General features: G+C 41.1%; 1 protein-coding gene across 1 annotated transcript; it reads left to right on the top strand.

Moving 5' to 3' along the window:
* The first annotated feature begins 7,958 nt into the window (after positions 1–7,958).
* LOC136247935 (uncharacterized) lies at positions 7,959–10,508 on the top strand. The gene is made up of 7 exons (XM_066039753.1): positions 7,959–8,307; positions 8,412–8,921; positions 9,526–9,647; positions 9,718–9,799; positions 9,877–10,070; positions 10,131–10,340; positions 10,413–10,508. Exons 1-7 carry the CDS (start codon positions 7,959–7,961, stop codon positions 10,506–10,508), a joined length of 1,563 nt encoding a protein of 520 aa, XP_065895825.1.
* Positions 10,509–11,237: the final 729 nt, after the last annotated feature.

Here is an 11,237-nt window from a genome sequence, read left to right as displayed (position 1 = left end):
TAGGCCACTTATCTTCTAAATACAATGTAACAGTGGCTTCAGCTATTCTACCAATGCAATTCTGTCTTACAGCCAAAAAACTGTTTTATTTTTCTTTCAAAGTGCATTAGAGTCTCTTACATAACGGATGGTGAAATCATGCGTGTTGATGGTGGAAGTGTGACGTCTGGTTTCGCCACAAACATGTGTCAACATGAACATAAAGGGCCGCGCTTTAGAGGCTTCCTAATTGAAAATGTATGGCGAAACTTTACAGTGTCATAACTGGAGTGCCTTACATTCGAATGAAGCGCTTTTAATATATTTTTAGTGGATTAAGAAGCGCTAGGTATCGAGCAATACAGGAGGCCCGTGCGATGTAGCAATTGTAAGTTATTAGTTGTTTTTGAGGATTCAGTTCAACGCGAACGTACTAGAGTAAGCCACCAATGTTCGACCACCATAGGTTCGGACGCAATTTTTCTTTAAACCGACAAAAAAATTTTCTGCTCTTGCTATGCCTTTGGAGAGGTCTAGGCCATAAACTCTTGCATGCAAAATTTCAGACCTGCAGCTTCCTTCTGCAGGATCTACAAAAGTGACCTGTCCGAATGTTCTCAATTTTTGGACAAAAATATGTATTATCGGTATAGTGGCACTGCTGGTAATGCTTGAAGCTAATCAAGTCTTTCTATACTTGATATGAAAGAGCAATTCTTATACTCTCCAAATATACGCAGATATTTGGCTTAGTCCTTATTGGCTGTGAATTACAAAGCTCCAAAGTCACCGCTGTCATGCAATGTTAAATTCGGCCACATGTGAAGCTCGTACAAATCAAATAGTTACCATTATCAAATTCAAAGCTGTTTTTATGAACATTGCGAGCATCAACTACCGTTCAATAGTACATAGATACATGTAAAACGACCGAACCTTGATTTTTTGCACGAATAGCTACATTGCATTTAGGCTTCTCTGACAGTAGCAGGGTGGCTACTGCACCCAGCACACATAGAGTAAGCCACCAATGTTCGACCACCAACGGTTCAGACGCGATTTTTCTTTAAACCCACAAAAAAATTTGTGCTCTTGCTACGCCTTTGGATAGGTCTAGGCCATAAACTTTTACATGCAAAATTTCAGACCTGCAGCTTTCTTCGTATGGCCGCAGGAGCTGCAAAAGTAACCTGTCCGAATGTTCTCTATTTTCGGACAAAAATATGTATTATCGGTCGAGTGGCACTGCTCGTAATACTTGAAGCTGATGAAGTCTTTCTGTACTTGATATGAAAAAGCAACTCTTATACTCTCCAAATATATGTAGATATTTGGCTTAGTCCTTTTTGGTTGTGAATTACAAAGCTCCAAAGTTACCTCTGTCGTGCAATCTTAAATTCGACCACATGTGAAGCTCATGCAAATTAAATAGTTACCTATATCGAATTCAAAGCTATTTTTATGAATATTGAGAGCATCAGCTACCGTTCAATAGTAAATAGATACGTGCATGATGACCACACCTTGATTTTTGTTCGAATAGCTACATTGCATTTAGACTTCTCTGACAGTAGCAGCCTAGTTACTACACCCAGCACACATATACACAATTCAAATCCACTTAAATGGGGTTTTGACTAAACCCTGTCTTAAAAATATCAACAGTTTCTCTCCAAAATTCCCAGGATATTAGTCAGATCGAAACACTCTAATAGAACAGTCACCTATTATACAATTGGAGCAGTCAGAAAATCTGAGGGCCACGCAAAGGCATATTCACTTCAATAAGACTATTTATATGTAGATTTCGTTGATTACAACGCTTAATCACTGATTACATGTGATAATACATTGGATGATCGTTATTTTAGAGTAATTGACTGCTCTATTAGAGTATTTCGATCTGGCCAATGTACTGTATGTTTTGAAGAGAAACTTCTGATATTTCTAAGACAGGTGATAGTCAAATCCCCATTTAAGTGGATTTGGATTGTGTATATGTGTGCTAGGTGTAGTAGCTAGGCTACTACTGTCAGAGAAGTCTAAATGCATTCAGGCAAAAATTAAGGTGCAGTCATTGTGCATGTATCTATTAACTATTGAACGGTAGCTGATGCTCTCAATCAATGTTCATAAAAATAGCTTTGAATTCTATATAGGTAACTATTTGATTTGCACGAGCTTCACATGTGGCCGAATTTAAGATTGCACGACAGAGGTGACTTTGGAGCTTTGTAATTCACAGCCAATAAGGATTAACTCAAATATCTGCATATATTTGGAGAGTATAAGAGTTGTTCTTTATATCAAGCACAGAAAGACTTGATCAGCTTCAAGTATTACGAGCAGTGCCACTGGACCGATAATACATATTTTTGTCCTAGAATTGAGAACATTTGGACAGGTCAGTTTTGCAGCTCCTGCAGCCAGACGAAGAAAGCTGTAGGTCTGAAATTCTGTATTCAAGAGTGCATGGTCTAGACCTCTCCATAGGTATAGCAAGAGCAGAATTTTTCTTTGAGGATTTAAAGAAAAATCGCGTCTGAACCGATGGTGGTCGAACATTGGTGGCTTACTTTATACAAAATCCAAATCCACTTAAATGGGGCTTTGGCTATCCCCTGTCTTAAAATGTCAAAAGATTCTCTTCAAAATGTCCAGGACATTGACCAGATCGAAATATTCTAATGGAGCAGTCAATTACTCTAATATAACGATCAGCCAATCTATTATCGCATGTAATCAGTAATAAGCGTTGTAATCAACGAAATCTACATATAAATAGTCTTATTGAAGTGAGTATGCCTGGTCGTGGTCCTCAAGTTTTCCAACTGCTCCAATTGTATAAAGGTGACTGTTCTATTAGAGTATTTCGATCTGGCTAATTTCCTAAACATTTTGGAGAGAAACTTTTAACATTTTTAAGACAGGGGATAGTAAAAACCCCATTTAAGTAGATTTGGATTGTGTATATGTGTTCTGGGTGCAGTAGCCACCCTGCTACTGTCAGAGAAGCCTAAATGCAATGTAGCTATTCGGGCAAAAATCAAGGTGCGGTCATTGTGCATGTATCTATTTAGTATTCAACGGTAGCTGATGCTCTCAATGTTCATAAAAATAGCTTTGAATTCGATATAGGTAACTATTTGATTTGCACGAACTTCACATGTGGTCCAATTTAAGATTGCATGACAGAGGTGGCTTTGGAGCTTTGTAATTCACAGTCAATAAGGACTAAGTCAAATATCTGCATATATTTGGAGAGTATAAGAGTTGCTCTTTATATCAAGCTCAGAAAGACTTGATCAGCTTCAAGTATTACGAGCAGTACCACTGTACCGATAATACATATTTTTGTCCAAGAATTGAGAACATTGGGACAAGTCACTTTTGCAGCTCCTGCAGCCAGACGAAGAAAGCTGCAGGTCTGAAATTTTGCATGCCAGAGTTTATGGCCTAGACATCTCCAAAGGTATAGCAATAACTGAAAATTTCTTAGCGGATTTGAAGAAAAAACGTGTCAGAACCGATGGTGGTCGAACATTAGTGGCTTACTCTATACATGCATACAAAAGAAACAACTTTTTTGGTTTTTCTTTATTATAATTTGCTAAAGGCCCAACTTCGTATGGATATTATGTTATGCACAAGATTTTAATTAATTATCCTGGATATCAAATTGTTTGTCCTTACTTTTTGTTAATAGCTGTAAATACGCTATATATATATATATGTGACCGTCTCAGCAAAAACCCGACTTGTTCGCACAATTAATTTTTTATTCACTCAGCATTATTGGCAGTGTCCACGGAATGGATCACCAAAGTTTCAGCCTTCTGTGGTATGTAGTTTTGAAATTATAGCACTAGACAGTTGGAAGAGTAAGATAATCGATTTGTACAGTGACTATACTGAAAATAAACTACAGGCGCTTACATTAGCAGTCATAACTTTCGTTTTGATTAGTCTACAACGTTGCAATTTGGCTCTAAATGTTTACCATGGATCAGCACATCAGCCAAGATATAGTGTTTGCCTTGTAGGCACTTGCGCATATGGATATGAAAGCGGTTTGGTAGAAGAAATGATAACGATCTCGTTACGTTTACCGCATCGTAAACAAACGCACGTGACACGCATACTGTTGAAGTTACAAAAACGAAGAAAAGATTTTCGAACTCTCCATGAGCAGGCAATTTAGATGGTATATAGTTTTAATCAATTTGAGTCTTCCTTCGTTGAATACTGGCCCGATAACGATTTCCGTATTTTTCTTTGTAGCATGCGTAATTTTACGAAATATTTTTAAATTTCGTTTTTCTCAATACCCATGCTTGTGCGAACAAGTCGGGTTTTTGCTTAGACTGTCACATATATATTAATGTTCTGTTTATATCCACAGGTATTTTCATCACACCGTAATTCGCTTTATTTACGGGCAATAATTTTCGTGATAAAAATTCTCGTGTAAAAAAAAATTCGTATACTGTTATGGACTGACTGTATATAGCGGAACGTAATGTAATATGATCAGTAATATAGGCCTTATTTAGAATGTATGATGTAATTGCTATCACGTGCTTACTATACAATAGGATGGAGTCGTAGTGTATTCCTCGCGATCCTATTGTATCCGTCTGAGACGAGGCGATCCTTCCCAAGATTAACCCGGAACCTGTTTATACTATTGGACCACCCCTCATAATACTGGTGCTGTGAAGTAGTTATCCCATTACTGGTGCTACAAAGGAATTGCCCCGTTCAGCAAAATTTGTAACCCGAGACGCAAAACGCTGTAGTACCATGGCATTGGACTTTCTACTAACGGAACCCGAAAAGACAAGCACTCGCGCAACTAAGACAATTGTTTGCTGTTTGCATTTTTCAGTGGATTGACTGCCACGATGGAAGAATCGGCTTGCCTACGCACCTCGTGGAAAGCATACCACTCGCACGTGACTAGAATTCTGAACAAAGTAGAAGAGACACTAGCCAACGATATTGATGAATTGGCCCTCACTTATCCGAAGACCGCCATGACTCAGCTGGAGAAGAAGAAAGAGCAAATCGCTGCCATAGACTAGCGGATCATTGAACTCGCACAGGATGCTGATGAACTAGAAACAGTTATCCTAAACTCAGAGGAACTACAAGACATGATTTTGGAGAAGATCAATTAGCTGAACCAACTAGTGGAGACACTATCGAGACAACCTCATGTTAACACTACTCCATTCGTATCGGAACACGAATCATGGGAAGATGTAACCCCAGAAGCCACCCAAGAGAATGTGAGTACCACAACTAGCACACTACAATCAATTAACACAACCCCAAGTGACACACCTGCAGTTTGTGCTAGGGCTGTAGCAGCTAATAACACTGCTCCAATATCACTTCAACAACATTTGAACCAGTTCTTCCTAGTACATCATCACTCACAACCACATTGCTTGAGTCGGCCCCACTTTCAGTTTCATCAATTTGTCATCCATCACTGACCTAATTACACAGCTTGGGACCTTCTCCGTAGATACCAGTTTCAACAGATATCTCTACACTGTTCCCATAATTATCAAGTCTGAATCTTGTGGTCAGCAGTTCACCGAGTCTTGCAAGAATACCTGCAGTAACTTCTCCATCATTATTGGGTACTAGAACCGCAGATCATAATCAGTTTTCCACAAGCAGATTACCGAAGTTGACCTTAACGACGTCTTCTGGAAACCCCCTCACCTGGTTAACCTTTTGGGATTCATTTTAGGCTGCAATTCACTTGAATCCTACACTCAGTGGGGTTCAAAAGTTTAATTATTTGAAGGCTCAAATTTAGGATGATGCTGCACGAACAATTGACAGAATTCCACTCAGTGATCACAACTATCGTCATGCAGTCACCTTACTGCAAGACCAATTTGGGCAATCCCATAAGTTAGCTGCTGCCCACATGCAAGCTTTGTTAGTGGAACCGACTCCAACAAACAGTCTAGCTAGTTTGAGAAAATTCCACGACACAATTGAGTCATTCTTGTGGTTTATCCTCCCTTGGGAAATCCAATCAAACCTATGGTGACTTGTTAGTGCCGATTATTCTTGGCCAAGGATATCAAACAGAACCTGGCAAGATATTCCACAAGTGCAGAGTGGAAGTTCTCTCAACTGATGTCAGCTATCCTCAGAGAAATTGAAATCCTAGAAACTGGTAGTAATAACTCGTACAGATCCCCCTTTACAGCTGAATTTACAGTGAATTCCAAGCCACCTGGAAATCACAAACTCCATGACAAGGGACCACAATCTTGTGTGTTTTGTAAGGGATCCCATTCAGCCAATCAGTGTACCACAACTGACCACCAACAAAGATTAGAGATTGTTAGAAAGAACCAACTTTGTTTCAATTGTCTGGTAAAACACAAGGTCAACACCAGCTCATCAAAACATCACTGCCATTAGTGCTATCACAAACACCATACCAGCCTTTGTAGTGAAGCCGCCTCTTCTAAGAAAGAGGAAAGTGCAGAGAGAACCCCAGTCACCCAGGAAGGTTCTTTAAGTACAGTGGTCTTCCAACCAGTGACAACAGCTTCACTCCACTTGGCGAGTAACCAGACCTGTCAACTGAAGACTGCAGTAGCCACTATTTCAGCTGGTGGCACCTATGTTGAATCAAACATTCTCTTTGATGAGGGATCGCAACATTCCTTCCTGCCAAGGGACTTGCAGACTGCCTTCAAGTGCAGTCACTTGATACTGTTGAACTGTCACTCTCAACCTTTGGCAGTGGTACTAGTCATACTGACAAGTTTGATGTAGCCACAATCAATCTTCACACTATTTCTGGCCATTTGATACTGCTAACTGTTTTGATTGTACCAACCATTGCTGCACCGATACATACAGTGGATCAGAGGTCAATCACTAACCTCCCTTATCTGAATGGACTACATCTGGCTCATCCACTTTCTTCAGCAGAGCAGTTCTCCATTACCCTGCTGATTGGAGCAGATCAGTGTTGGAAGATAGTAGAGGATCATGTGATCAGAGGCTATGGTCCAACTGCCATAGGATCCAAACTTGGTTACTAACTCTCAGGTCCACTAGATACACCCACTCAAAGAAAGATGGTCACGAACATGTTTCATGTAGCAGCCCAACCAGTTCCAACTCCTGATTTAGAACAGTTCTGGAATGTAGAGTCAGTGGGAATCACACTAATGGATGAATCAACAAACAGTTTTCTTGACTCCTATATCATGCAGAGTGTTGAATGCTAAAGTAATGGTTCCTATTGTGCCCGTTTCCATGGAAGGACAGTCATCCTCCTCTATGGATGAACTTTTCAACTTGTGATCATTGTACCAAATCATTGGCTAACAAACTGGCAATGAATCCTACATTGCTCACCAAGTACAGTGACATCTTGGCTGATCAGGAAAACTGTGGTTTCATTGAAAATTCGAAGGTGCAAGTTCCAGTTAGTACCACAAGATGACATTACATTCTACATCATGCTGTCCGTAAGGACTCACCTACAACCCCAGTATGCATCGTGTATGACTGTAGTTGCCATCAAGCAAAGAAGTCTGAACAATTGTTTACTAACAGGCCAACCCCAACTCAATTATCTGTGCTGTATCATTTTAAGATTTAGGCTACACCCTGTCAGAATCTGTACAGACATCAAGACGGCTTTTCTGCACATACAACTTCATGAAGATGATAGAGACTACACTAAATTCCTCTGGTTAAGTGACCCTAAGGATCCAGACAGTGAGTTTGTTACTTACAGATTTAGAGTTGTCTTGTTTGGTGTTGTGTGTTCCCCCTTTATGCTGAATGCTGCCCTACACTGTCATCTAGCTCAATACAATTCACCAACTGCACAGAGCATGCTTGCAAACTTGTACGTAGACAATGTAGTATCTGGGTGTCCATCAGAATATTAAGCTATCAGTTATTACAATGAGGCTTGTTCCATAATGAATGGTGCCCACTTCAACCTTAGAAGTTGGGCCTCCACTAGTTCTCAACTTATAGACCAAGTAAGCAGAGACAAGATTTCAGATACCAATAATTCAGTCAACATTTTAGGGCTCCAATGGACCACAAAGGCAGATACATTGTCACTTACATCTAAGTCTTCCATTCCCAGTATCGCCTCACTGATCACCACAAGTAAGGTCTTGAAGGAATCATCCAATGTATTTGACCCCCTGGGACTACTATCCCCAGTAACTGTCAAGGTGAAGATCTTCATGCAGTCACTATGGCAATGTAACCTAGACTGGGATGAACTATTATCTAATGAGGACCAACAACAATGGCTCAGTATAGCAGAGAACATCCAAGAGGCCAGGTGTCTAAAGAATTCTAGACAGTACTTCTCTACAGTTGCTGACACATACACATATTTTCTGATGCGAGTCTCACAGCTTATGGTGCCGTATCCTTCCTTTGTAGTGGCAACAAAACATCATTTGTTATGGCAAAGTCCAGGGTAGCATCGCTCAAACTACTGACCTTGCCGAAACTCGAAATGATGGGTGCACTCACAGCAGCAAGACTATGTGACTTCATTGTTCAAGCTCTATGTCCTCTCACGTTGCTCACTCATTTCTGGTCAGATAGCCAGATTACTCTTCATTGGATTAAGGGAGAGAAATGTACTGGCACCTTTGTCACTCATTGTGTCACCGAGATCCTCAACCTCTCAAGACCAGATCACTGGCAATACTGTCCAACACAGGACAACCCTGCAGACCTTCTCACTAGAGGCATTACTTCTTCACAACTGAAGTCATCTACATTGTGGAAGCAGGGAGCTCAGTGGCTACCATCTATGGACAGTTGGCCCACTTTAAGTTTCTCGCATACCATTGAAATGGAGGCACTGGCCATCACCACAACCAGTTTTGCCCCATCAGCTACCCAACAAACTTCAGGTACTATACACATCAACAATATTATTTACATAACTAGTTACAGCAGATTGTCCAGACTTTTGGCAGTTACTGCATATGTGTGTAGATTCATTACCAACTGTAAGAAGCCATTGCAGGAATGAGTAACTGGACCGTTAACACTAGCAGAGCAACACCACGCTCTAATCATTTGGGTGAGGCAGTGTCAAGAAGAAGATTACTCAAGAGAGATCACTAATCTTAATATGATTCCTGCAAACAGATTACCACTTGTCCGCCAACTACGTTTGTTTTTGGATGCAGATCAGCTAATATGCTGCGGCGGAAGAATACACAATTCCCCTAAGTGATATGGCTAAATTTTCACTATTACTTCCACCCAAGCATTCACTGACATCGATGATCATTCACAGTGTACACCTATGGTTGTTTCATGCTGGAACCAATGCTACATTAACAGCAATATGACAGAGGTTTTGGATACCTATTGGTAGACAACAGATCAAATCTCAACTATGCCAATGTGTCATATGCCATAAACATAGTGGAAAACCGTACCAGATACCAGATCCTCCACCTCTACCATTGATTCACACTTGTGCTTCCATCCCCTTTACCATTACAGGAATTGATTTTACTGGGGCTCTCTATGCATGCAACAATCACATTGTGGAGAAAGTGTACATTTGCTTGTTCACTTGTGCCACAAACCGTGCCATTTACCTTGAGGCCATTACTGATTTAACAGTGAACACATTCCTTCTGACATTCAGGAGATTTGCTAGTCATAGGTCACTCCCACAGATTGTTATATCAGACAATGCGACTACTTATCAGGCAGCTGCAGATGAACTTCAGCGACTTCTATGATCAGAACATCTTACTGAGGCACTGGGAAGGTAAGGAGTACGGTGGCAGTTTATCCCAAAGTGCGCCCTCTGGTATGGTGGGTGGTGGGAGCGTCTTATAAGTTTAGCAAAGGTGTCCTTTAAGAAGGTTCTGGGAGGATCAAGAAATAGTCTAGTTGTGTTGCAGACACTAATAGTGGAGGTAGACGCCATCCTCAATGACAGGCCTCTCACACATGTTTCCTCAGACCTAGAACATTCCAAGCTACTCACACCAACACACTTTCTACATGGTCACCGTATCACATCATTGCCCCACACAGTAGTGGATGAACAGGACTTGAATGATCCTACCTATGGTTGTATGACAGATGTTACCTAGAGAGGTCAACTGCAGGCCATCCTGCTGAATCAGTTTCAAGCACGTTGGAGATTTGAATACCTAACTTCCGTTAGAGAATATCACAGAACTACTGGAAACAACAGCCAGCGAGTCAAGCCAGGAGACATTGATTTAGTGTACAATGATAGTCCAAGAAACACATGGAAGTTAGTAATTGTTGAAGAACTGATGACTGGGAAAGATGGACTAGTATGCACAGCAAAGATCAAGACAACACAGGGAAGGACTAACCGTCCCATACCCAAGCTGATTCCATTGTAGGTATCAACACCAATTGTTCCAGAAACACATGGACCCAACAGCACTGCCCAGCAAGAGACACCAACAGAAGGGGACAGGGCCACCCAGAGAAATTAAGGGGCCCAGGGCAAAGAGTTAAAGTGGGGTCCTTGACCCAGGTTGTAAGGTGAAAACCAAAAAAAAAAAAAGTCACAACCTGCTGGCAATGACAATAACTACCCATCACCAACCATATCTCCTTATCTATAAGCTTGCTACACTGCTCCTCTGAAAAATACTTTGACTGCTCTATTAGAGTATTTAGATCTGACTACTCTATTAGAGTATATCGATCTTTTAAACAGGTATTCAGGGGGCCCTTCATGGGGCCTCCTGGGGCCCCTTTCAGGCTGGGGTCCGGAGCAAAATGCCCCAGTTGCCCCCCCCCCCCCCCTGTGGACGGCCCTGGAAGGGGATACAGTGGAGAGACGACCACACAAGGCAGCTGCTCAGAGAAGTAGAGAGAGAGTCAAGAATTGGATAGAGCAGCTAGGCGGACCCCCAGAAGCTGTCATGGACTGACTGTACGCAATGTAATATTATTAGTAATATAGGCGTTATTTAGAATGTATGATGTAATTGCTAGCACGTGCTTACTATAGAATAAGATGGAGTCGTAATGTGTTCCTCGTGGTTCGATTGTATCCGTCTGAGGCGAGGCGATTCTTCCTGAGATTAACCCGAAACCTGTCTATACTATCGGGCCACCCCTCATAATACATACAAAATTTATTTTACAACGAAAAAAAAGCAAATTACGGTACAATGAGCCAGCCAGAATGGAGCTGAACTATCATTATGATTATG

This window comes from Dysidea avara, chromosome 2 (assembly GCF_963678975.1).
Source record: "Dysidea avara chromosome 2, odDysAvar1.4, whole genome shotgun sequence".
NCBI lineage: Eukaryota > Metazoa > Porifera > Demospongiae > Dictyoceratida > Dysideidae > Dysidea > Dysidea avara.
This window is presented reverse-complemented; position numbering and strand designations above follow the sequence as displayed.